General features: G+C 37.1%; 3 protein-coding genes across 3 annotated transcripts in view; 2 read left to right on the forward strand and 1 right to left on the reverse strand.

Annotated features, from left to right (window-relative positions):
* The window catches only part of nsmfa (NMDA receptor synaptonuclear signaling and neuronal migration factor a), a 33,377-nt gene extending 27,931 nt beyond the window's left edge, over window positions 1-5,446 (forward strand). The window contains exon 15 of the mRNA XM_060891568.1: window positions 295-5,446. Within this exon, the coding sequence (XP_060747551.1) occupies window positions 295-392 (98 nt within the window). The 3' untranslated portion in view covers window positions 393-5,446. The remainder of the gene's footprint in view (window positions 1-294) is intronic.
* A 6,000-nt stretch (window positions 5,447-11,446) lies between these two features.
* On the forward strand, window positions 11,447-23,940 carry LOC132859641 (uncharacterized protein KIAA2026-like). Its single transcript, XM_060890434.1, has 9 exons — window positions 11,447-11,927; window positions 13,042-13,750; window positions 14,932-15,132; window positions 16,128-17,542; window positions 18,375-18,454; window positions 18,839-18,928; window positions 19,104-19,219; window positions 19,351-19,541; window positions 19,781-23,940. The coding sequence occupies exons 2-9, from the start codon at window positions 13,119-13,121 to the stop codon at window positions 23,350-23,352; spliced, it is 6,297 nt and encodes a 2,098-aa protein (XP_060746417.1). The 5' UTR covers window positions 11,447-11,927; window positions 13,042-13,118; the 3' UTR covers window positions 23,353-23,940.
* Window positions 23,941-24,428: 488 nt separating this feature from the next.
* Window positions 24,429-27,263, reverse strand: mlana (melan-A). The gene is made up of 5 exons (XM_060890435.1): window positions 27,165-27,263; window positions 26,903-26,975; window positions 26,529-26,625; window positions 25,291-25,410; window positions 24,429-24,766 (listed from the first exon to the last, which is right to left on the reverse strand). The coding sequence occupies exons 2-5, from the start codon at window positions 26,968-26,970 to the stop codon at window positions 24,698-24,700; spliced, it is 354 nt and encodes a 117-aa protein (XP_060746418.1). The 5' UTR covers window positions 26,971-26,975; window positions 27,165-27,263; the 3' UTR covers window positions 24,429-24,697.
* Window positions 27,264-27,401: the final 138 nt, after the last annotated feature.

Consider the following 27,401-nt stretch of genomic DNA (forward strand, 5'->3'; position numbering starts at 1 on the left):
ACCACGTGTCGCACTGTGTGATGCATTTATAATATAGGGTCAGGTTTCTGGCTAATAGTTTGTATATACAGTATCTTAATGATTAATGATAATAGTCTAGTACAATAACTGCTTCTGCTCATAGAAGAATACATTAAGGCTACAATACTGTTTCATAGACAATGTTTATGCCATTTCTTTTCATTCTGTTTTTCTCATATTCTTTTTCTGCAGACCTTATAAGGGTGTTGTCATATATTTTAATCATAGCATAACACTATATATATCAGTGCTTTGTCTTACACTCTGTCACAGGAAAAGAAATGATCGAAACGTATTTTGATTTTCGCCTCTACCGATTATGGAAGACGCGACAGCACTCAAAGCTCATGGACTATGAGGATCTGTTGTGACCCAGAGATCCTGAGAGCGTGGGTCCTAGCAGACAGAACTCCCCCTCACCCCCTTCCTGTGAAACACCACATCCCACTAGCTCTCATTAAAGAGAACAGGAACTGGACATCGTGCCACTGGTATCGGAGAGTTATTATGTATTCCGACTCCTCACTCGAGACCATGAAACAAGAGTGTGGCAGATGGGTTCAGGGCTGAAGACCGAGACAAGGGGGGACATGTGCCAAGGACAGCATTTCATGTCAGTAAACAAAGTGAAATCTCTCCTTGGTGGCAGTGTAAAAGAATGGAGGCTGACTGTTCAGTGTTTTCTATGTCACATATCTATTTCACCAAGGCTCTCTCTGTTGAAGAGTATCGTACTTCTTTAAAAAAAAGTCTTATGTCTAAAGTCAGGCAGTTTTTGAAACTTTTGTTTTTCAAAAATACAATTGAGACATGAGAAGAAATCATACTGGTAATATATGGATATGCATACATCTTGTTAATATGTTATGTAGCCATAGTCATGCAAATAATCCAAATGTCAGTGCTCCATAATTTATATAATGTTGTTTATTGTTGTGGTCTTTTTAATGACGTCCTTTGAATAACTCAGGTTTTAGCCATTTATGAGTATGTCCATTAAACCTCTGTCCAGATGTGAGTAGGAGTCCTTGTTAAGTATCTTGTGTGAAGACCGTATACTCTGCTGACTTATACGTTATCAATAATCACTAGAGAAGATGCCAGAAAATTCTTCTAGCCAATCTTTTTGAATATGTTTCCCATATTGTAGTCTGAAATCTTTGTTTCACTGTAGATTAATTCAGTTTTTGGGCCTCTAACAGGATATCTGGCTGGATATCCTAGGCGTTTTTGAGCTTCTAGCTTAGACATTTCTTAGCAGAAACCATTAGAAGAATTCCATTTCCACAGGTCAGCTCACTGCAGTATGGGAAATGGGACTGCACTAGTGAGGTGTCAGCAATTATACAGCATTGCTGCAATGCTGCAGTGGGGCACAAATGCTGAATGAACTAAAATCTATTTTTGTGGACAATATTCAAGCCTGTCATATATCATGCGATGTCTTACGTCAGCCATTGGATCGTAAGTCTGTGAGTCAGCAAAGTTTTTCATTTGGGGAGAAAGGGCAGTTAATTACTTTATTAAGTTCTAGACATTGATGTCTGACTCTTTGGTCCCAAAACATATTCACAAACAACGTCAGGGACTTTACGGGCAGAGTGTGTCGTTTTTAGAGTCCTGCAAACTGCCTGTGAACAAAAGCATTTACAAGCCTTATTCTTTCCCTCAGTTGGCCTTCACCTCTTTTGTGAGATGGTTTTGAGGAAGCTAAAATTAGGCCCTAAAATTTAACTTACGTCCTGAAAAGCTGGTTTTACATAGTACAATTTCAGTGGTCTGTTAAAATTTCTTGTCCCACTGTATGAGACGACCCCAATGACATCTTAGACGAATTCTATAAAAGACTTCATGTCAGATTGTAAGATGACGATCTTTTAACGGTTAAAGAAAATGTTCTGCTTCTGTGAAATCATTCCAGGCCTCTATAGAAAACATTCTTCACATTGAGTTTGATATATTACACACTTTTCTGTCCATTAGCATGTTTGCTTGATGGTTCTCCAGTGGCGCTACAATATTTGTAGCTCTCCTGTAACGGTCACATAATCCTATGCCATAAATATATTGGTGGATATTACACAAGGTCTGTAGCAAGTCACACTCTGAGCTATTGATTATAAAATATCATTTGTGATACTGCCAGAACATCAGGACATACATAATAAATCTGCCAATGATGATCTCAAATCATGACCAAATATTTTGTTCACGTTTTTTGTCTCCAGAGCAACATCAGGCTGGAAATTGTACGGTGTAAAGCCATCTTAACATGGTAGAGATTCATTGATTTATTTGATAGGAAGTGTCCAAATGTAATAGACGATGGGATACACATGGGAAATTGCTGATTCTCAATGACTGTCAGTAGCTAATAATTAGCTAGTGGAAAGGAGGTATAGTGCAAGTGATTTCTGAGAATAGCTAAAATGATTGCTATTACCTAAAGTGTGCATTAGCTAACAATAATAAAGTGTATTTTATCATTGCTGTTGGCTGCTCTGTTACTCCTGGCCATATGAGGAATTTCAGTTACATCAGCTAAACAATTATAGTCCATTCCTATCCTCAGCATTCTGTGAGCCAGCCGGGAGACATTAATGAATTGGCATGATTTTAGGGGCAATTTGAGCCATTCTGAAGCCATCTGCGACTTCTGGTTGGTGTCAGTAAGGCTTGGATATGTCACAGTGACATGCTGAGAGAAGTGGGAAATTGTATTCAACCACTATCATACTGTCAGGAACATTTGGTTGTGTAAATGGTGGTGTGCATTTCTGGAGACCTCAAAAGCGAACAGATGGTATAGGGTCCGGATTCTGTAAAGATTTCTGTATTGTTTCAGTGGCATTCAAAAGTCTGATACCACTAATGAAAATACATTTATTTTGTATTCTTTTACAATCAAATGCATTTTCCTTACGAATTATATTATCAAAAATAACTTGAGGGAAATGTAGAATTTTAGAACATTTTGATAATCTCCCACTTAGGTTGACATGGATTCCATGTTTAAAAAAAAAAAACGTAATGATTCATATTAGACATCAGTGTCATCTGAATACATTTACATTTTACATTTATGACCCTTTGCAGATCCTCTTATTCAGATCGACTTGAGGGTTAATGGCCACTAGGGGCATCTTTGGTTGTCCTGGGATTTGAATTCACAACCTTCCAATCAGTCCAACATCATGCTTCATCTGACCATCATCTGTTCTTTTGTACAACATGCAAAACCATCAATTTTCTGGTTATTAACAGTTTTAAATATTAAAAACCTTCCTAGATTTTCAATGTGGTATCATACTTTTGGATTCCACTATACTTGGCCTAAATTATTAAACACGCACACTGCAGCTGATTTGCTGATTTCAGTAAAAAAGTGGGACTATATTTTCAACCATTTTGATTTAACAATATTCAGCTGCTGTTTCTTATTTAGATGGCTGGGTTTGACTGCAATTAATCTTATATATGAAGTGTATCCAGGAGATATTTTTTTACACCATATAAAGTTTGCAATGTAATGTCCTGTCAAAGACACATCTGGTTGGAAAACACTCTAATGATATGACGTTTGTTTACCTTCATACTAAAAATAATGAAAAACGATTCGTTTGTTCTTTCCCTTTTGTTTCCACTGGGAATAAGTACATATTTATTTTCTAGACTTGCTGGCAGATGGTGACTTTAATGTGTGTATTGCTTGAACAGTGTATCTTTAGAATTTTGACTCACATCATAGTGAATATCAAAATAGACATGAAGAATAAACATTATTGACAACGCATCCTAGGAATTATTGCTGCAGATGTTTAATTTGAGTCACAATACTTTAGTAGACCATATTATGCCATTCATACTTCATTGTATGTTTTCTTTGTACATGGTATGGCATATATTCCACTTGTGAGCCTTATGGATACCCCATCCAGACATTATATAGAATTTTATCCAGCATATATACACTCAAATGCCACTTTCATAGGTACAGATGTCTGCCAGCACATTCATGCAGTTATAAAAATCAGCCAATCATGTTACAGCAGAACAATGCATCGAATCATGTAGGTCAAAATCTTCTGTCAGTGTTCAAATCAATGATCTCAGTGTCTTGGTGTCCGATGGGCGGGTTTGAATATTTCATCAAATTTGATGTCCTTGTCATATAAAACAGTCTCTTTACAGTCAGTAAGTATCAGTTCTGCAGGCAGAAACTTGATACAGTTGAGGAGAGAAAGTTCAGCTGAGAATGACTGGCTGGATTTGAGTCGACAGGAAGTCTTTTGTATCTCAAACAACTCTTTACAACTGTAGTGCGCAGAAAAACATCTTAGCATAATGTGCCCTAATAAGCTACAACAGCTGAAGGCCAAACTAGGGTTCTACTCCTTACAGAAATCTGAGGCTACAGTGGTCAGGAGTCTCACCACAACTGACCAGATGAAGCCTTTATTATCACATTATATAGCATATCCCAGTTGAACAAGTTGGGGTCAGAGCACCCCTGAAGCAGAGAAGACATCTTGGCAGTCCTGGGGCTGATCCCTGACCTTCCAAGCAACACCCCAGACACTTAACCACTTGGGCCACCACTGCCCCTCTCAGTTGAAGACATGGAGACCATTTGTAAGAAAAAGTCAGGCTGGCATGTTTGTTTGATACGTATGAACTGTATCTGACTGGTTTCATGCATTGTGCTGCTGCCAGTTGCTGGTGATGGGATAATGAGCAGGGGTATACAGCCGTTCTTATTCAAATGACCAGTGGGTTTACTGTATATACCAATAGTTTATCTCATTAAGAATGTCCAGAAACTTAAATCACCTTAAAGATTTTATTTGTGTTTGTCTTTGTAAGTCAGTGTTCTCTTAAGATCTCAGTCCAGACCCTACTGGACTTAAACCAGGTGCGTACCCTTTCCCTCAGCTCCAGTTCTCTTTCCATGGTGCTTTTCTTCCTGGTCATGTGTGCCAGGTATCCGGTTATATATGGAGGCAGATTAAGTTTGCTAAGAGATGATTGATGGTTTGCAGAGTGCAGACAGCATCAAGCTTTTTACCAGGCCTCTTCACACAATATTAATTTGTTGTTTTTTTTTTCATTTATTTTTTGTTTTCTTTTACGGATTGTAGAGACCAGGAGGCATATTCATTCATGAATAAGGTACATTTCTAAGCCTCTTGAAAAGAAAACCATTGAGCAGTTTATTATTAACATTCCAAACCATGTTTCTTTTGTTAATGGGCTAGATGTTGTAGATAATAAATAAATATTTCTGATGGTGTTGCTGATCTCATTTGAAATAAATAACTGTAGCATATTTGTTCATTGTATAAATGTATCATTGTACTGGGGATTAAACTCAAGTGTGAAGATTACATTTGCAGTACTAATGTCATTTTGAATGTCAGACATTCTACCACACTGGCACTGGACAGGTGCATAATGTTTCTAACACTTCTTTTTCTAATAAAAGATTTTGTTCCAAAAAAAAAATTGCAATGACTCCTCATGAGTTTCAGCCTAATGTATTTTTTCTTTTTTTTTCTTTTACTTATTATTTGTCATACAGGAATCTGGGGCAGGGTGGGTAATAATTTAATTTGCAAATGCCTGGATGGAGTTGACCAATGGAGATGACAAAATTGCTCAATGCCCAGAATATTTAGGACTCACCATCTTCACTGTCACTCTTCACTGTCAAGGGTCTAACCCTTGCTCCAACTGCAGCTTTATGTTTGCTGCATCATGCTGCAACTGAAACAGACAGATTTTGGCTGCTGAGCCAGAAGAAGGTTAAGAGTTCATATCTAGAAACATAGAGTAGAGGAACTGGCAACCAAATTTACTCAGATAAGCTAAAAACAACCCTCTCACATATGGAGACAGACCCTTATGTACTCTCACTGGCTGCTTCTAATTCAATATGAGTAATGAATCCACCCTGTTTATAGACTGCCATCTGAGCAGTCTGATGATCAGAACATAATGCAGGAGTGCAGCTCAGCAGTAGCAGCGAATACATTACAGCCTGGAATTAAGATTGCTTTAGCAATTCAAAAGCTTGATTTTGCTACCAATTGCATCTCCCCATGCAACTAACTAGACTATTCCAGAATGCACCAGTCTCATTTAAGAGCTCTTTTGTGTATTTACAAGCACAGTAAAGATGAAAACTCTTAAAAAGTTATGTTGGCTTCAAAAAATGAAAAATGTATTTGTCACCTACATAATCATACTGTACACGGTAAAACATCATGTAAAACGCTTCAATGGCTTCAATGGCACCTGCAACTTTAATCACTAAGGTTAATATTTATGCCTCTAATAGAAATACTGCCAACCTACTGTATCTAATTACACAGGCTGTTGAGATTTGTGTGCAGAAATCCATGTCCTACAGCCAAAAATTATTGAGTTTGTTTGTAAGGTCTATAACGTTTACTCTGGCAAATGTATGTTGTATCTATAATATGGTGGCACAGATGCTTCTGACATTTTATGAATTATTTCCTCATACTTGAGAAGCAATGGGTACAAAACGTCTTTAGGCAGCACTCCAAGAACTTTGAGCCATCAGAGGGTTTGTTCTTGCAAATCAGAAGGTTTGCCTGGTTCAAACTCTATTACCAGAGCCTCGTAATGCCATCTGACACTGGTACCTGGACAGGTCTTTGGCCCACAGGCCCACGGGGGGGGTGCAATCAAATCTTAATTCAGCAGTCTACCTTTAGGCATCCTTGTCTGTCATCAAGTTTTGAAATCAAGTTGGATTTTAGAGATTGCAACAGTGGAAAGATGTACCACAAAAATAGTTTTGTGCCACATCCAAGAGATGGTTTATTAAAGCTTTATCAGAATACAGGCTCTGTTCCTATGTTTCGCAACATTTTCAGTAACTCCTAAGGGTGTCATACATACAAGTGCAGAACAACAACACCTCAATGGTGTTCTTAATCAAAACCCAAAAAGGCACAAAATTGCAAACAAAATTGAGGTAGGCAAGCAAGCAAGTGGTTAGATATACCACTCTCACTGTAAGAGCTGCCTAGCTATCAGCTCAAGAAATCAGATAGCGGATGCGTTGTCTTGCAGCAGTTCTATGCCTGGGAATTGGCAAATTCCCAAGGGGGTAGTGGCAGAAGGAGGCAGAATGAAGGCTGATCTGTTTATGAACAGACCAACAGCTCACTATCTAATGTGCTTCATGGATGTAGACAGACACTTTAGGCTTGGATATGTTGATGCACAATGGGCCAAATCTACATTTTATATGGTTTTCTGCAAAGGACAAAATAATGGTTAAAAAAATAAATAAATAAACAAACAAACAAACAAAAAAACAGTAGTCCCAATCTGGCTTAATTGGGCAACATTTGAATTGGGCAGGTGTTTAAACCCAGCATACTGCACTGTATTGGTGCAGAAACAAGAACGTAGTATGATGCATGTACCAAACGAAGTTGCCCTGGCAATTTCCTCCACTCACAATAGTAGAGGTTTTACTGACTCATTTACATAGTATGCAACCTTCTATTTTTTCAGTAAAAGTTAAATTTCAGTAAAATGGGTCAGTCTATTTATTCAGTAAAACTCTTGTTTGTGGGAATTTAGTAGATGCTAAGGTTTATATCCATTTTGTAATGTATAAACATTTGGTTTTAAAAGAGCTGTAGTGTTCCCTTAAGGCTACATTTTAAAGCATTTTTTGTTCTGTCTTGCATTATTTTTATTTTTATTTTTATTTTTTTTAATATGTAAGACTTTCTTTTCTGGATATGCATAAGCACTGAGAACAGCTGAATATGAATTGGGGAATTAACCACTATGTGATGCTGACGCCTGCAGCAAATGTTTTTTTTTTTTTTTCCCAAAAAAACAAGCCTCAATGAATTACCCAGCCAAGCACAGTAAGAGGTTCAGTGCATTGAGAGCTAACATCAATCAGCGATGGTGCTCCACAAATGAGCTTGTCTCATGCTGGGAATATACTTGGGTGAGGGTTTTAAAAAAGTGGAACTACAACAAACAGACCAGTTCTTCCTGCAGCAGCACAGAGGGCTTTGCATATTTGCAGAATTTGCATGCCTAATTGAAATTTTGCTTATTTTCAGCATTCATAAAAAAAAGTCTTTGAGCCAGGGGTCATTAAAGATAATGAGCTGAAGAACTTCATTAGTGTACTAAATATGTGTTATGCCACATCATCAGGCTTATTATGTATTATGCCACATCAAAAGCTTTTCGGGTTGGTTTTGATGTGCTGTGCGGACAAATAGACAGCTGTTGGGTTTTTACAGAGATCCAAGAGCAGTGAATAGGAGAGGAGGAGCAGATGAAAAAAAGTGAGTCTTGCTAGGGCTGAACTCTTCACAGTCGGAGCTGACACTGAATCAGCCACTGGAGTAATAGTCAGAATTATGATAGAGGTAGTGATAAATCTGTTACGTTAATCATACCTGTTTAATGTGAGTTGCTCTGAATTTGCCCCATTTGCCATTTTTCTTTCACCCTTATATGGGCTTTGGAGCAAAAAAAAAAAAACAAGTATCTTGCCTGACTGATTGTATGAAAAAAATGCTCAAGGGATTTCTAACACTGAGTCAGAATATTGAGTATATCAGATCACTGCATTCTTGTTAGTAAGCAAGCAAGCAGGCAGAGGCAGGTTATCGACATGGGCATGTAAACAATGGTGCCTGAGTATTCTTTGTAACAATAAAAATTACACTTACATTGTTTGCCCCTAACCACAAATTTAGTTGATAGGCCAAGTGTTTGCTTCTTTCATTTTGCAGTGCAGCTCATTGAACACAAATCATTTTGATCTTTGAAAGATAACTGTGCATATTCAAGCTTCAGTGCAAATGGTTTTTAAAATCAAATGTAGAAAAGTCAAGAAAAGGCTAGAAAACAGACCTGGTGTGTGTGTATTTTAGTGTTTGAGCTGGTAAAAGCTACTACACACTGCCATCTTGTAGGAAGTGCAAGTAAACGCATCTGTTGAAATCTTGATCTATCTATCTATCTATCTATCTATCTATCTATCTATCTATCTATCTATCTATCTATCTATCTATCTATCTATCTATCTATCTATCTATCTATCTATCTATCTATCTATCTATCTATCTATCTATCTATCTATCTATCTATCTATCTATCTATCTATCTATCTATCTATCTATCTATCTATCTTGGATACGTTCCTGCATCATTTACAGAAATGTTATAGAATAGTGTTACAGAAAAGTGATTCCCAGGTACACTTATCGTTACATTACAGTTCACTCTATGTTAGAAGAAGAAAGCCTCTTAGAGTTTATGATAGTGTGCAAGTATCCCAGGGATTTAGAGAGCTAATCTGGACAGGGATGGATTGCTTAAAACCAGGGGCTTCTTGTTTGCCAGGACCAGGTCAGTACACCTGAACATTCTTTCCCAGAGCTTTTCATGGAACAATATGCAGGATGTAAATTACTGGGAATAAATGATGTCCACCATTATAAATATCCATAACCATTTTTTCCAGGTGTAATGGAACAACCACAACCATGACCTTTTACCAAATAGCTAGTAACATAATGATCAGATTATGCATACTAGCAACTGTAGCTTGATTGTGTGTGGGAACAGTGCTGTATACTGTAAAAGAGATAATATGTTCAATGATTTCCAAAAGCTTAATATTTGCATTTGCTCCTTCTTAATGCAACAATACATCAGCAATATACTAAGCAATTATGAGAGTGCTTTCAAAATAAAACATGCACTTATAATTTGGCTAATATCTCTGTAACACTGCATTAATGACAGAGAAGGTCTTAATTTGTTCTGGTCATTTTGAAAGACAAACAAAGAAAACATGTGAAGAGGAGTAGAGGGATGTAAAACAGAGGATTTGGCAACTCAACCTAACTCTGACGTCAAGATCTGTCACCCTTTTGACAAAGCTTTTGAAGATTTCTGATTCATACAGTGTTTCACGCGCAGATGGATGTTTACTTCATGTATTTTTAAATAATTATATTTATAATACTACTACTAATTATTTTATGAGCAGTTATTATGTTATTGTTATTGTTATTGTTGTTGTTGTTATTATTGTCATATCATCATTTTATTGTTATTATGATAATTATTATTATCATAATTTTATTATTACGATTATGATTATTATCATTATTATCATTATTATCATTATTATTATTATTATTATTATTATTATTATTATTATTATTTAGGCTAGCTGAGGAATTCATAAATTTAGACCATTTCTATGAATCTCCATGTTATTTGTTCAGAATTTAAGTGCTACATGAAATAACAGAACATGGTGTACAGTGTATTCTTGAACTAGACAAAATATGTGATTGTCAGGAATCTACATATATTTGACCATATAGTGTAACAATGTCCTACGCAGATGAAGATTTCAAAAAATCTACAATTCTAGCATCTACAAATTATCCTTATTTGCCAAGACATTAAAATATACATGCAATGCTATCTTTTGCTCAAAAATTATGCTGTTCCAAAGCACCATGAATACAGCACCATGAATTCAGCAAACGTGAACTTGAACTTGAGACAAGGCCCAAACAGGCCTGTTGTTTGTTTACATGTGACGTCACGGCGTGTGATGTGATGTGACGTGACGTCATGGCGTGCAAGCAAGAAAGCTGTGAAACATACAGAGAAACATACAGTCTGTGTTGTTGTGCACATTATTATTATTATTATTATTATTATTATTATTTCTTGTACGTATTTGGTCTGTCATTGTAGCTTTGCTATGGTGCTGATTACTGTAATTTAAATCATTTACACAGTGGTGTTTATTTGTAAATAATATCCTTATTTGGTATAAATAAAATTGGCCCTTTTTTGTCATAAGCAGTGTTTTTCTTCAAGTGATTTTTTCCCTTGCATCTATGTTACCTACATCTATATTACTGTAAAGCTGATTTGTGACAATGGCTATTGTTAAAAGTTTTAATTGAACTGAACTTAATTAACCTCGTCAGGTCTCTCACTTCACTGCACTTTGTTTGTTAGTCATAAGGCTGATTTATTTAAATAGTTTTTAATACAATTAAAATTAAAAACATTTAAATGAAAAGATCAAATAAAAAAGAAAGAAAAGAAAGAAAAGAAAAGAATAAGAAACTGTAAAAAGAAGTGAAAAGAATTAAATAAAAAATTAAATTAAAAACATTTATTATTAAATTAAAAAAGAAAGAAAAGAAAAGAAAAAAAGAAAAGAAGTGAATTTTTTTTTTTTAAAAAAAGTTCAAAATAAAATAACAAGAAAATGTTTAAAAATTACAATTAAAATTAATTAAACATGTAATGGTTTAATTTCTCATGGTACTTGTTTTCGTGTGTAGTATATGACAAACACCTGGCAACCCGCGGGGTTCAGGCAAGTTAAGAAAAGCGCTATGGTTCTTCTATTAGTTTAGTGTGGATGCTAATGCTAATGCTAATGCTAGCGATAAGCTAAGCTAGTTAGTGACATAAATGACAGTCGTGTCATTTTTAAAATCCGGTATCACTTTTAAAACGGTTATTTATTCAGTAGAATTGTAGCTTTCCCTTATTAGCAGTATTTTATTCTATAGTTAACTTTTCAAATGCAGTGTTGCAAGCTGAAGCTGTTAGCTTGTTAGCCAAACAGTGGGTTAAAGAGACTTCAGGCATTGCTTTTATTCTACAGTTAACATGTTAGCAACCGGCTGATTGTGTGGTGCAGAAGGAACGATGGTTGATTTAATGATATATTTAGAGATTTTCAGTGGAAATGCTGCTTGTTTTTAGCCGTGTGTAATAAACAATGAGCGGTTGAAAGAATAATAAAACGTCTGGTCCGGACAGAGCAGTGAAGCACAGATTCAGAGGTAACACTGCTTTATTTATGGCTGTGATTAAAAGTGTGTAACATAAACAATGGCTTTAAACCTAAACAGTGTTGACTGTAACGTTAGCAGTATAACGTTAGCATCTTGTACCTAAAGCTGCTGTAGTCAAACACAGGGTCTGTTTATCTGCTGTCAGTTTTTTTTATTTTTTTTTATTTATCAATACATTTCCCAGCCATTAGCACAGCATAGTTTGTGAGTTAGTATTTGTACATTTTTTTTAGTATTGTAAATGTATTTGCAAATATATTGGCATTAAACCTTGTCATTTGAAGTACTAGTTAAAGTTGAATGTTTATTTATTTATTTATTTTTATTTAGTTACAGTGATGGAAATGACAATACAATATTATTATGTATTGTGTTGTCCTGATAAGTTTAAGCCAAACCACAAGTGTAAATATTCTGTTAGCTGGAAGGTTTAGGAGTTAAAATCTTTCTAATATAGCTCCTCATTTTATTTATTAGTTTTCGGCTGGTATCCATTTTAGGGATCACCACAGAAACCGACCCTGTACGGTTTATCCAGGCTTGGTGGATGAACAGGGTTTCACTGTGTTGTGCAACTGCAGTGCACACACAGCTCGGGTCAGCCGTCTGGCCTGGGAACTGAATGTGGTCCTTCTCATGCACACCCATGACAAAATATAGATGATCATAATTAAAAATATACATAAAATATGTTTCTGAGGTAGTGTGATGAAGTTATTTTACTGTTAAAGGGGTCTCTGGCTATAAAATGTTTGAGAACCCCAGTTCTAAAAAGAACATGACAAAGGGCTGGTATATTTCCGGTTCATCTCCTTCACACCTTTAATACATTACACAGGTAAAGTTTAGGTCAGTTTGTATCAGCAGCCCAAAGTCAAGGTGAACCATGAGTCGTGATGAGACATGATCCAAGAAAAGTACATCTATTGCTAACAGTGGACAGAAAATCATAGAAAACCCTGAACAACATCCATGCTACTCTATTATTACTACTATTTTTATTTTTACTAATTTGTATATGTGTATATATATATATATATATATAATTTTTCTGACATTCTGACCATACATTTTTTTTTTTTTAAAAACAATCCTTCTTTAGGAACAGTTATGGCTTGGTTTGGTGCCAGATGATGTCTTGAATCAGGATCTTCTTCATCCTCAGAGTCTGAACAGAAGATGAAGGTGCATGTTGTTGCGGGTGATAAAAGTGAGACAGCTCCTCCATCACACACGCTGAATTACACCATCCAGGGTCAAAATGACATAGCTGCGCTTGAGGACAGAAAGAAACACCTGGATTTTGAGGACCATCTTTGTAGGAGCATGCTGTTTGACCAGGCTGGGTCAAAATATCTTGGAAATGAATGTTTACAAATTTCGGAAAAACTGTGCACCAGACCAGTGGCAGAGTCACAAAGTGTGATATCGCACTGTGATTTGGACATGCTGGAACTCTCAGAGGACAGCTGTTCTGTACCTGAATACAACGATAATGATCATAATGACCGTTTCACACCAGAAGTAGAGCAGGCCCATAGAATATTCCAGAGTTTACTTCTGGAGAAACACAAAGCTGTGACCGCCCCGTTTTGGGTCCCTGTTGGACATCAAGTTGGAAACGATATGTGTTTAAAAAAGATAGACACGAAGTTCAGCAAGCGGGAATACGAAAGCATCACTGAATTTGTGGCAGATTTCCGCCAGATGTTAGAAAACTGCTATAGATTTCATGGTGTTGATCACTGGATTTCCAAACAAGCACAAAAACTGGAGATAATCCTGGAACAAAAATTAACTCTGCTCTCAAGGTAAGCATGGTAAATAAATAAATTTGATAAACCTTTGCCCCATCACTCTACTGTTATGAGTCTTTTGATAACATGCAAAAATGGTGAGTAAAAAATACTTGCAGAACAGATGGGCTCCACCTATCCATGTGTTTATATGGGATTTTTATATTGCAGTTATTGCCTAAGCAGTGGCTACAGTGTTATAAGATTGTAGAAACGTAGATGTCCAAGTTGTGACGACTGCCCTGTTGAATCAAAATTCTCATTTGGGGAATCTCGGGGGAATCGTTTCAGAGAAGAGCAGTCAAATTAAATGCCCTATTTACACAACAAGCAGTTTAATTTACTGTAATACACACAATCAAAGTGATATGAATCTAAAACCATTTCCAATGTCACCCATCACAGATGTATGTAGGCTAAGATGCTTGCTGTGTAAATGGGTTAGAAGACACAAAATATGAATCTCAACAGTATTACCATAATTTAACAGTAATTTTTTGATAACTTTACTTAAGATACATGTCAGAAAATGGAGTGTGCAGCATTTCAGCCTTCAGATTATACACTCAGTACAGTAGTATAAATCACTACTACTATTACAACTACATTTCTTTTTTTTATTAAAGCTAAACTTTTCTTATATTTCTGATGTTCCTACATATCGTCGCTGTCGGGCGGAAACCTCGTATGTCCAAATTTGGTCAATTTCATATTTTTTTACATAGCGATGCTATTGTTAAGTCCCCACGTGGGTCTGTTATTTTTACAAGTTATTAACCAATCTACAGTCTTGAAAATAGCTTGAGCACAAATCTCATAACTCCATTGGACACTTCAACTGTCCACCTCTTCCTCACTCCGCGGGAGAGCTTCGCGGCATATTTCTCTTCAAGAAGAGTCGCAACGAATCAACACGTCTTCTGAGGTAAATGTCTTCAAAGCACTGGGCTCAAAGAAAAAAAAGTTTTGACCCCCGCTAGTTCTGGTGCTCATCTGAGGACAGGAATTTAGCGCAAGACAATCCACTGTAATGCGGACTAAACCCTGTGCACTGCAGATAAGGTACGGCGTTTTTTTAATTTCCTGAAAAATAACGGTTTTGGAGATACGAGGATTCCGTCTGACAGCGACGATATACAACTGTAAATGGCAAAATGCCAGGCCAGTTTTTATATTCATTTCTTAATCTTAAATAGGACACTGAGAGAAAAAACAGCCTTGGTCGTGACTTCTAGGGGTCGTTTTGGCACTGAAGATGAAAAAGCACCGGTTGGCACTTCAACCCGACGCCGATCTGTGCCTCGAAACTTGGCTGCCATTTCTGTGTGTGGCTCTGAATCCATCATGGTACAGGCACTTCGGTTGGAGGAGCAGCAAAGGGCAAAGGAGGAAAAACGGTAAAGTGTTTTAATTTTGATAGCTACGGGAATTGTTATTATCATTTAATGGATTATCAGGAACACATTATCTTGGTATAACAAAAAATAAAATATTAGCAGTTCCATCACTATACACAGTTAGAAATTTGTCTCTGGCTCAGAAAAATTTATGTTTGAAGTCATCAAAAATCTTACGGAAACAACACATATACCCAAATATATAATATACATTGGCCCACATACCATAGAAATGTATGACAATAAATGAGTATAAAAGCTGTAGCCATAAAGAGGAACAGACAGCACAAAACAACTTTCTTTGTTTTTAAGTGTCCAAATGTCCAGACTGTTCTTAAAGGTATTTTAATTCACCTGACCCATTAGTTGCTTAGCCATCTGTCTCTCTTGTGTTAAAATCGATTTGCTTTTCTGTACAGCGACGGATGAATATGGAATGGTACATTTTACATTTACAATTTTTTTCTTATCTTATATGGGGTCATACAACTGTTTCCTGGATTTTAGAGCGTTTCAAAAATCAATACTTACTAGATTTAACACAAATTTATTTTGTTTCCACTAGAGTTTTGGGAGAGCTAATAGTTCCTCTGGGGAAAGTAAGAAGAATTATTCATTGTAATGTTTCTTCTATTCAGTCCTAATTTGTCTTTATTCTGAAGGATGGCCAGAACTCTGGAACTCCTTGAATCTAAGGAAAAGCTACTAAAACTTTTGTTTCTGTGTATCTGTGTGTCTGTGTGTGTGTGTGTGTGTGTGTGTGTGTGTGTGTGTGTGTGTATTCGTATTCATTTGCTTTAATGCTGTATCCATTTTTATACTTGAACTTGACACTTTAACATGTAGGCACCAAGACTTTTTTGTGGTGCCAAATTTGATCTTGTTTAGTGTAGAATACTCAAAACAGAAACAGAAAATCAATCAAGCATTAACAGCCCAAATGTTCAAACTAATACATTTCAGTTTTCATCCTGTTTATGCTCTTTGACACTTAGGCAGCGAGACCTGGAGAAAAAGGAGGCTGGAGAGGCTTCAGCCAAAGAAGTGGAAGAATGGGAGTGCTCATTGCTCTCACTTGCAGAACCGTGGCCTATCAGCACTATGTGGGAACTTCCTGCTATCGGTCACTTCTTGTGCCTGGCCCAGACAGCGCTGAACCTCCCAGAGATTGTGTTCTTCGAATTAGAACGCTGCCTGCTAATGCCTCGATGTAGCTCTTTCTTGGCAAAGATTATGACCTCTCTGCTTTGCCCCTCACACCGAAGAGTAACACTTCACAGGCACCCAGCGCTGCCTTACCGTCGCTGGGAGATGGAGTTGCGGCAAAAAGTCTTGGGATGGTACCAGTCTATAGGTCGAGCCAAGGACCAAGAGGCTTGTGCTGAACATCTAGGACTTTGTCATCGTTTTTTCTGGACCCTGGGCGAAACAAGTCCCTTGGAAGAGAAACCATTCCATTTGTTGCCATTCAACCAACGTGTTTGGCTGCTTAAGGGCCTTTGCGACAATGTCTATGAGACTCAGAAGGATGTGCAGGATGCTGTGCTCGGACAGCCTATTCATGAGTGCCGAGAGTCCATCTTGGGCTATGACAGTCAAGAGAACACTTATATACACTTCCCACATTTCTGCGGCGCAGATCTGCGTATATACTGCCAGAGTCCATGTTTACCACTGGAATTCCCCTTACCATCTTTCTCTGTGAAGAAACTAGAGCCTGAAATGGTAGACAGGACAGAGGAGAACTTGGGCACTTGTCCCAAAGTCAAAGCAGGGAACTGGGAATTATGTTTGAGAGTCCGAGATCATGGCTCGGAAGATAGCAAGGTAGATTGGAAAGGGCTTGACAAATTTCAGCTCCCTTGTAAGGAGGAGTTGTCAAGTCCTGGAATAATCAGAGACAAACCCCTGGAGGTAAAAGAAACTCTTGAATTAACAGAAGACAAAGATGCAGACTATGAACCTTCCCTTAGAGATAGCATGAATTGCTACAATGGCAAATTTCCTGCTAATTCTCTGAGTTCAAATGCTTTTGAAGCTTCCCTACCATCAGAAATAGGTTCCACAGTAAAGAACGAAGCATCTCACCAAAATAGACATCCTTGCCCCAAATGTTATATGGATTCTTGTGAAGATCCAGAGCTTCACTCATGCATTTGTTTCACAGCTGAATCTGACAGGGCTGCTTCTGAGATTTTTCGACAACCAAGCCACTCAAGAGATGAAACGGGGAAAATACAGCCTAAGAAAAAGAGACGAAAGAACAAGAAGGAAAAATTGCTTGGAGTCAAGGCTAGGACAGGCAAGCTTGGTCTGAAAAGGCTTAGACGGGCCAGAGTGGCCAAAAGGACCATGTGCAAAGCTGCTGCTGACTTGAAGAGAAAGGATAAAAGAAAGACACAGACGTTAGGTGAGGACGAAGGAACAGTACGGGTTCGTTTTTCACAAACATCACAAACTAGTATGTTGAATTTGGCGTATTATCTCTAGTTAGCAAAAGCACCGATCAAAATGCATTATGGAAATGATTTCCATTACTATGTATTGCTGTTGGATGTTTCCGTAATGTTACGAGAGTCTTGTACGCATTCTGCATATTGAATAATGGTTTTAATTTATGTTGTATTTTACATGCTTGCATTTTAAGAAAACTAGAACGTTGTCTTGAATGTTACATTATATATTTGCTTCTCATCTCATGTATCATATATATATATATATATATATATATATATATATATATATATATATATATATATATATATATATATATTTTCTTTAATACTCTGCTTACACACTAAGAGGCAGGTAGTTATTCATCCTGTTTTCTAACTTAAAACACAAATTTAATGGCTGTGTGCTGCTTTGAAACAATTCAGAAGTACATTTCATGTTGTGCTGACAGTGATGTAATTGGAAATGAATTAAAGTGGGATGAGGAAATATACAAAATTAATAACAAAATGTCTTTAGAAAGATTAAAATAACATTTTAATAGTGGTTAAAATGACACCAATACAATATACTAATATTGCAATGGTTCCAGTTGTTTTCTTTACAAAATAAATGTAGAAAATTTTTATATTTTATTTGGATCAATATCATCTCGGAATACGTCTCACATTCGGCCTCCCGTGTAGAGTCTCATGCCTAGAAACAGCTCATTATATTGTCACATATCTAAGTGCTGTCAGTTATGTCTTATGAAATCGATGCTCTGTTGTTTGATTTTCTATAAACAGGAAGAAAGTTTGTTCCCAAGAAAATTCAGGAAAAAAATGAGGATCACCCACCACAGCTCCCAGTGGAGCCATCATTTAAGGTAAAACATGCTTTAGGTACATTTTAGGCCTTGTTTCTAGTGTATTGTTTCCAGAGAAGTATGCCAACAAAATGTTTCTTAGTAAAATGGACCTATAGCTGTACTGTGAGCCCACAAATTAAAGTATAAATAAAGCAGAATAAATCATTTGATAGTCCTCCATGAAAATCAAAGTATTCAAACATTTTTTTTATCTGTTTATTTTAACATCAACCTTGGCAAAATAGCCAGGTGTGATTTTATTCTTAATATCGAGGCTACTTGAATTGCATTCATTTTTGGAAACATTACCTGGTAAACATTTTCAATGTTGTGTATTCCTCGTCATCTATTTGTCCCAACCCAATCTCCCATTGCTTAACTCTTTGTTTCACCGCTTTATAGTTGGTCTGCACAGGTTTGGATGAACTGAGGGATCTCATCAGTAAAACAGAAGATGAGCTAGACGAGTTGGAGAGCACCAAAAAGAGATGTGTTAGTAAGGGGGGGAATTCTCTCTCTCAAAATAAAAAAAACACCACCACACACACAGATTGATCTACTTTGCATATGAATCGTGCATATATAGTTTGCCAATCAAATTTGCCTCTGTAGAAATAAAATACGCTGCTGGCCTCCATTGAAAGAGTTTTTGGTTGGGACATTTCAGGAAAGGTGGTACATTAAGAGAGAAGCAGTAAAGGAGCTTCACATTACTCTTATAAGACTGCTGAATGAGCTGTTGCCATGGGAACCCAAATTACTAAAGGCATTTCACAGAAACAGGTAAGCCTCATTACAATACATCACTATGATTTACTATCTTGGTAACACATGCATTTTGAAATGTGTCATTTTTATTGTTTATTTAGTCAACCGTTAGAATGCAAACCAACACTGGCAATTTCTCTCATTAGGGCCCGAATGAAAAAGGAAAGCGATGACTTTAAAAAACAGCCTGAATGTGAAAACTTTGTCCGAGAGGAATGGATAGCACTTAAAGTAGACGGAGATGCATACAAAGAAGGCTCGTCATCCACAGAGATAAGCAGAGAATTGAAGGATGAGAACAAAATCGAGAGGCTTTTGGGAGGCTCTGGCACAACAGGTAATGAATATTAACCTCTTTTTTTCAAGAATGTATTTCTTTCATTTATGTTATAGCAAAGCAGACATTATTCTCCCTTTATTTGCAATTTAAAAGTATTTAGTTTCTTCCTAGTCAATTTTATGCATTTCTTACCTGCTATTGTTTTTGACTTAACCCAATCACTGTGTAATTTATGTTCATAACGTTAATGTGGTATGTTTGTTAAAATAAATAGTTTATTGCTCTCATTTTTGCAGACTGTGAAAATCATTTTGGAAATGACTCGTTAGCACACTTAATCAGCAGACCAGAAATGAACTCATCTTTGAGTGAAACTGGACCTTTGACTCGAAGCTCGAAGCGTCGTCAGAGCAGTGTCCAAGATGTGGATTTCAGTCTAAGCAAAAAAGGAAAGATGGTCGCTGATGATCCTGTTACCCCTGAACCTCAAACAAAGGTTATATCCAGGGACCAAACTATAGCAGGGGCAAGTACTTCAACCACTGAAATAACGTCAGTAACAACTGCACCTTTGGGTGGTATTCAGAGGCGCTGTAATCCAATTCAGGCATTGCTGGCCAAGCATGTTGGAAATAAAGTAACCCTTATAAGTCATCCACAGGCACCTGTGGTGGATAAAACTTTGCAAGGTCCAAATAAGACCGTTTCTGCAACTTTAACTACAACCAATCCCACAGCGGTTTGTCAGCCTATACCACAACCAGTACCTGTCTCCATGCAAACTAACACACCATCATCTGCCCAGTGTCCTATTCAGATTGTATATAAGGCCCCAGAAGGCTTGAGTTTGGTTAGTAAAAACAGCAAGTTTTCAGTGCAGCCTGCCATTCCTCAGAAAACAGGGGAGAAAGCATTGCAGCAGGTTATTATCCTTCCCACAAATCTACTCATTCAAAAGACTGAGGAAAAAGGAGAACAGCAGCCATCTAGTATTACTGCTGTTGCCACAACCAAGCCTGTTGCACTATTGTCCAATATTTCAGGGTTCACTGTGCCAGAAAACAAGATTCCGGTCCAGCAAGTGTCTCCATTAAAAAATATTAGCACTGTAATGACCTCATCTACTGTTTCACCTAGCTTGCAAAAATCAATGTCTTGTGGAATATCACCCGTTTTTAAAAAGAATGCTGAACCAAGTTCAACCCTAAAGCGATCCACTACATCTACTTCAGCCACTACTGATCCCAACAAATGTGATCTTAATCAAGAGTTGAAGACAGTGTGCATCAGAGACTCACAGTCTATTCTCGTCACAACCAGAGGAGGAAACACAGGAGTGGTGAAGGTACAGACTTCAGAAAGCAGTGGTGCAAGTGTTTTACCATCCAGCCCTATTTTCACTCTCCCGCCTAAGTTTCAAGCTTTTCTTGTGTCCCAGGCATCTGCTGTAGCAAACTCCACTGCTCAAACTATGTCAACTGCCAAGTTATTGCCGGTTGTCTCCTCTCTAAACGACAAGGGAATCTCTTTTAACTCAGCACTCCTGTCGCCTGTAAAATGTTCTAATCCAGCTAACCAATCCCCTCTGATGGAAACATTAAGTGGTTCAGTATCATTTAACAATGAGTTGCCTTTTTCTGTAGGGTCTGTTTCTGGCAATGCAGCAAAAGGTGCCCAGATATTAATTGGTATTAACTCACTAGGTCCATCCAACTCCCAAACCAGTGCTAGTGTCCCTTTATCTGGGTGGGCTGTCCAGACGGCTTCTTCTGAAAATGTAATTCAACTTACTCAAAATAGACCTCAAGATACTAGCACCAATCCAGCTCATCCTACCTTCCCAAAGGTTTTTGTAGTCGCATCCACATCAAACATCTCCACACCAGTATCAAGCATCACCACTACTTCTGCTTTTCCAGGATCAAGGGTCAGGTTTATGAGTCCCTCTGCCACTACTTGCTCTACGATTACTGTTGCCAAAGGGTATATAACATCAGAGTCTAATATTACTGTCACAAATTCTTCATCAGCAGTTGATGTCATGAAAGTTCAACCCAACCTTGGAGAAGTGATTGGCAGTACATCTGCTGGTACTCCGACTGAAGTCAAGGGCATCAATGTTACTGGTTTAACAGCTAGAATATTGGACAGAACTACAATGGAAAGCAACAAAACAGCAGAACCTAGCACAAAAAATGCACCTATAATGGTGTCCAGTGTACTATCAAATTCATGTGGGCAAATTTGTGACCAGAACAGCAACACTGCTGCAAATAGCAGCCCAGCACTGAATATCAATGGTCCTGTCAAAGTTACTGAATCTGTTGATGGCAGAAGTGTTAAAATTTCCACTTATGACATTGGGCATATGGCTTCCTCTGAACTCCTTTCAGCAGTAAATCAAAAGAGAGTTCCACAGTCACTGTCAACCACTAACTCGGTATCAGACATCCTAAATAATAGCTCAGAGCTAGTAGTTAGCAGCTCAGTTCCACATATAGGTTGTTCTGTATCAGGAAGCCAATATAACAAAGGTACTACTTTATCAAGTGGGGTGATGCAGGACAAACCACTGGATAGTACATCCCTTAGTACGGCTTCCACAACAATCAAACTTCCTGTCATTGGCTCTATGGCAAGGCTCTCTCAGCCTCTAGCTCCAAGCACCACAACAGCAAAACATGCATCAGACAACCCCGTTACTGTAACTGGAGCAAAATCAGTAATGGCGTCTTCGGTGAGATCTACTATAAATACCATCCCTGGTACCACAGCAGTACAGGAAAAAGTTTTGATTAATACTACTGCTCCACTTGCTCCTGGAACCCAACTACTTATCAACAACACAAGGTTGGTTGTACCTGCTCAAGGACTTGCACCTGGAAGTCATGTTCTATTGATCTCAAGTCCAATTGTGCGTCCTACAGGACGACAGGGGACAAATCTTGTATATCCTGCCCCGAGGGTAGCAGGTACTCTGAATCATCCTCCTGCTGCTCCAGTTGTTCAGGGTCTGAAAATGGTAACACCTGGTATAGGATCACAGCATACACCTGTCAGACAACCAACACCCATCACATCCAACATTAAACAGCCTGTCTCTATTAATAATCTTTTAACTGCATTCAGGCTCCCACCAGTGTCCATTCACTCTTCTAATCTTGCACAAGTGTCTCAGTTAGGTACTGTCCAATCATCTGGGCAACAAACTCTGAACCATGTTGTAAGACTACCTTCCTTTTTACTCCCAGAAGTGCAGGAAAACTCTGCTGCATCTTCATTTATTGTTACCAGCTGCCCAAAAGAAAATGTTACAGTTTCTGCTCAGTCACTGGGCACAACCACTCCATGTCTTTTACAGACAGAACCTGCCACAAAATTCATAACAACAGTAAAACCTGGGATTTCCTGGCCACCCCCGGTGGTCACTGTGTCGCCCATGAGCAGTACGGTATCAAGGATGCAGACACTTCCTGTGGCAACTGTACCACCAATTGGCAGTACAATCAGTAGTAGTCCAACCACTTGTGTTGCAACAGTATCTCCATCTATTAACACACTTTTAATGGCAACCTGCCAACCAGTCCAGCCTGTGCATCCTGGAAATATTAGAATGACAGTCACAAGCCATCCACCACAGGTTAAAAGCAAGACGCCAACACAAGTCTCAGTTGGGCAAACCATCCATGCTTCCAATAAACTGTTGTTAAGTCCCGATGGTGCTGTTCTGAATGCACTTAGATGCCCGTCTGTACAAAATCTACCAGTGAAGATGGATAAAACAACAGTGGGCATAAACACCTCTAATGCACCTGCTTTTTACAAATTAGATTCAGAGAAAATGGAAACATCAGATAATCCAGAATGATCTAATTACTCAAAATGAGAATAATTCATTTGATTACTCTGTAAAACCCTTTCCCATCAATCTTTCTCAGATCAAACTGTGTAAATCTATGGAAAAAGCACTATTTTGTATATTGGACTCTTACAACACCTATGGTGGGAATGCTGTCATGAGTTTTTATCAAATTTGAATTGGAATGGCCAGTATTGTATATAGTAAAATATGTGTTTTCATGTTCCTTTTCAAGTTTCAATGGTTACTCTTCAGACATGTTTTGTAGCATTTTCTAAAAAATTGACATACATTAAGTGATGTTTTACTATTTCAAGTGCTATACAAGCTCAGTTAGCATATATCTACCATATGTGTTCTGCTCACTCACACTTCATGTCCATGGTAAAAGATTTGTTAATATAGAATTTAGTAGAAACCGACTTGATATTTCTTCTCGCACATGTGGAAACATTAAAAGAGACATTGCAGACTAAAGTGCCGCAATACGGGGGAAGGTCGATTTATTTAACAAATTGCCTGCCATGGAATTTTCAAAATATTTTGGATCACTTGCATCGGATATTGGAAATAAATCCATTGCTTTGTTCCTTATCAGAGAGGGTTGGTATTGTTTATTCAGCAATGAGTTCAGAAGCATGTTTTTTTATAATAGTTTTAATGTGTTTAAATCCAGCTGTTTTAAATTGCATTGGAAGATTATTCAGTAAAGGTGAGTGGAAAAACAACATTCAACAATCCAGAGTTGGGTTAAAAAGAGAATGCAGTTAAGTAAAATAAAGCACATGTAGTGCACTGTTATATAGCACCCCTGGGGGTTTGTCTGAGGTAATCTCTGCAGGATAGCTTAAATATAAAGTCTAGGTCTGAGTTAAATATTGTGGTGGTTGAATTGAAATTTGAATATATCTGGAAATCCTACTAAATCTTGCAATTTTTTTTAAAAAACATGACTCATAATCTTTAGAGAAATTATTATAAGATAATGACAGTGGGTGAAGTTACTACAGGGGAGCATTTGGGCATAGTTAAGTTTGTCCTTTACTCCTTAACGTTTTGTCATTCAGTCCAGAAGAGAACACATCAAAGCAGTCAAATTTTGTTTAATGTGTGTTTAAGAATATTGAAAGTTATACACTAAGCCTAAGCTAAGACACCAATGGTTTGTTATGGCTCCATAAAACCATAAATGCTAATTGGCTCACAAATAACTTAATTGCACTGGTTAAAATAGATGAAAGGTGAACAGTATAATTAACATTTATTTATTTTTTTTTTTAGCTTTTCCTTGTTTACGTTCTGTGTGCCATTTACAAATGACAGAATCCCACAGAAGGTTAAAAAAAATTCTTCTTTAGGGTGAGTAAGGTGGTGGTGATGGTCCAGTGGTGATCTTCTCATAGGCTGGTGGGGCGTTAGGGAACTGCAGAAATATACAAAGATTTCAAAGAAAAGAACAGGGCTGAAACTTAGAATTAAAACCTTTGAATAGGTGTAAACAATTCTATAAAACAAAATATTTAAATGAAGTAAGAATAAAGATGCAGCCTTCTAAGCAAGTCATAATGTTTTCCCAGTAATATTCATCTTTCCTCATTTTTTGACCAATCTACTGGGAATATGCACATTTCATTTTAGGCTGCAGTAAATATATAGAACTACAGTAAATTACATGCTTCAGCTGAGTGCAAAAGTTTGCATATCCTTATGACATTAAAAATGACAAATTTCATCTATATGGACACTGTGGTCAAATAGGAAGGATACACTCAATAAACTTCTTGTTTTCCTACATATTCTTCTTGATGTATGTGCTATAATTCCATATGGTAAATATCATTTACTGCCTTTTTCAAATCTGAACATTTGTAAATTTATGATCCATGTAGACTATTAGAGCATCATAAATGTAGTCAATATGTGTACAAATGTTTCGTCACTTCTTACCACCGATTGGCTGTTGCTGAATTCATTAAGGGCCATTTTGTTATTGCCTGCAGCCCCTAGTTCACTGTACTGTCCCGATCTCACAAGTTCCCTCCAGGAAAGACTCAGGCCTCTGGAGTTCTGTGGGAATAAATAAAAGGGCTGTTTTACATCACATGATCCTCAGCAGGACCAACACAAGTCTCAGAATTCCAGTCAGCTGAGTGCTAAAATCTGTTATTCTAGTATTTTTAGGATTTGGGGAGGAAATAAACCTTAGATTTAACAAGTACTACATATGCAGAAAAATAGCTAATACTTATTGATATTATCTTTTCAGTGTTGTATAGTGACAATGTCTCATTAATGCTTGTTATATGAATAACAAAAAAATAATTTAACATAAGTAAAATGCTTTTTATTACTTCTTTATACTAGTACAAGTGGTTTAACTAATTCATATAAAATTCTAGTAAAAAAAAAATAAAATAAAATAGATAATAGGCTTTGACACTTTCTGGCGATGAGTCGCGTTAAACATTAACATTATGACCAGAAACATCTGGTTTTGCTTGTCTTTTCACAGCCTAATCCAATAAAAACTACATCATTTAAACCTTATCCAGGAAATACTATTATACACCATGTTGATAAACCAATAGAGACAATGACAGCAACATTTATTGTATATATTTTTTAATGATTTAAGTTCTAGCAGTTTCCCTTGTCATTATCTCTTACTTTCATGTGAGTATGAAGTGACGACGTTACGGCTTGTGATAGAGGTTTAGGCTCTTTTGTGCAAATAGGATCTAGAATAAATTGCCATAGATTTTGTTTGTTCAAGTATATTATTTCTTAACATTACTATTATTCAATGAAAGTAATAATTTCTGAAACTGAAATTGCTTACAATTTATTTTTTTTTCTTTTTTGTATTATTTACTTTGAGTGAGAAAATAGTTTATAGAACTTACAAACATGAGAAAACAGGAACTAATTCTATGACATTAAACATAACTATAAGCAAAAAAAAAAAAGTATAACATGAAGGGTGTATAATAACTGCTGTGGTACGAGAGGAACACAACATGATAGATGAGACCATACTACAGTACACCATACCAGTGTTGATTATTTTCCTATAAAAGCAAGCCTTGTTGTGTTTAGTTTCAATAATTATATATGTATTGTAGTAATCATAAGTAATTAAAAGTTCTTGTTTTGCTTCATTGTAATACAGTAAAAATGCTTTTCACCTGAATCATCCTATATCCATTGCGTTTGCGGTAGTACCAACAGCCCAGAATAAACATCGCAGTAAGGACAATCGCCAGGAAAGCAATACCAGCAGCCCTGAAACACAGTTAACCAACATCCATCTTAATAGTCCATGTTAATATTGATAATATACTGACACTTATACTGTTGTCATTTACACACACACACACACACACACACACATATATATAAAACACTTTTGTAACGTAGCTACTGTACATGAATACACTTTATTCTGCTCATCAGTGCCTGAACACTGTTAATAAGGATAAAATGGGTATGTGAGTGGAGGACAAAATTACATTTTAATAAATGACATCTATTAATATAAATATTATAAAAGAACTGTTACTCCTCTGCTCTGATGTAGGTGCCACGTCCTCTGCTTGCAAAATGAACCGTGAAGTCCCCACGAGGCATGGCTCCTATAAACAATCAATAAAGAGATAAAGTGATTTAACTCACTTAAAGAGATGCTATCATTTATGGGGGAAAAAAACAATGCACCATTACACAAAGCCTTGAGTGTTTAAACTCTTATTGGTAATTACTAATAATTTAAAATTAACTGCCTGTGCAAATACAATGAGAATGTTATTGCTGTGAAATCTTACCTGAATTGGATAATTTGATTACAGGCACACACTTGGAAAGAGAAAGAAGCAGTGAATGCAGTCCAGTTCCTTTATTCCTCCCTCTCCCTTTCCCCTCTATCTCTCTCTCTCTCCCTCTCTTGTTCACTTTCTCTCTCTCTATTTTTCACACACATACCCATTTCTTAACCCACTCTCATGACCATCACTGGTTCTACTCTCCTAAGCCACTCAGTAATTGGAATGAACACACACACA

This window comes from Tachysurus vachellii, chromosome 17 (assembly GCF_030014155.1).
Source record: "Tachysurus vachellii isolate PV-2020 chromosome 17, HZAU_Pvac_v1, whole genome shotgun sequence".
NCBI lineage: Eukaryota > Metazoa > Chordata > Actinopteri > Siluriformes > Bagridae > Tachysurus > Tachysurus vachellii.

Excerpts from the sequence above, each read along its gene's own strand:
- LOC132859641 (XM_060890434.1), top strand. The coding sequence starts at position 13,119 with ATGAAGGTGCATGTTGTTGCGGGTGATAAAAGTGAGACAGCTCCTCCA. Across the intron at positions 13,751-14,931 it reads AAATTAACTCTGCTCTCAAG|GACACTGAGAGAAAAAACAG; the intron begins GTAAGCATGGTA and ends AATCTTAAATAG. Across the intron at positions 18,455-18,838 it reads CAGTGGAGCCATCATTTAAG|TTGGTCTGCACAGGTTTGGA; the intron begins GTAAAACATGCT and ends ACCGCTTTATAG.
- mlana (XM_060890435.1), bottom strand. The coding sequence starts at position 26,970 with ATGCCTCGTGGGGACTTCACGGTTCATTTTGCAAGCAGAGGACGTGGC. Across the intron at positions 26,626-26,902 it reads ACCTACATCAGAGCAGAGGA|GGCTGCTGGTATTGCTTTCC; the intron begins GTAACAGTTCTT and ends ACTGTGTTTCAG. Across the intron at positions 25,411-26,528 it reads ATGGATATAGGATGATTCAG|AACTCCAGAGGCCTGAGTCT; the intron begins GTGAAAAGCATT and ends TTATTCCCACAG.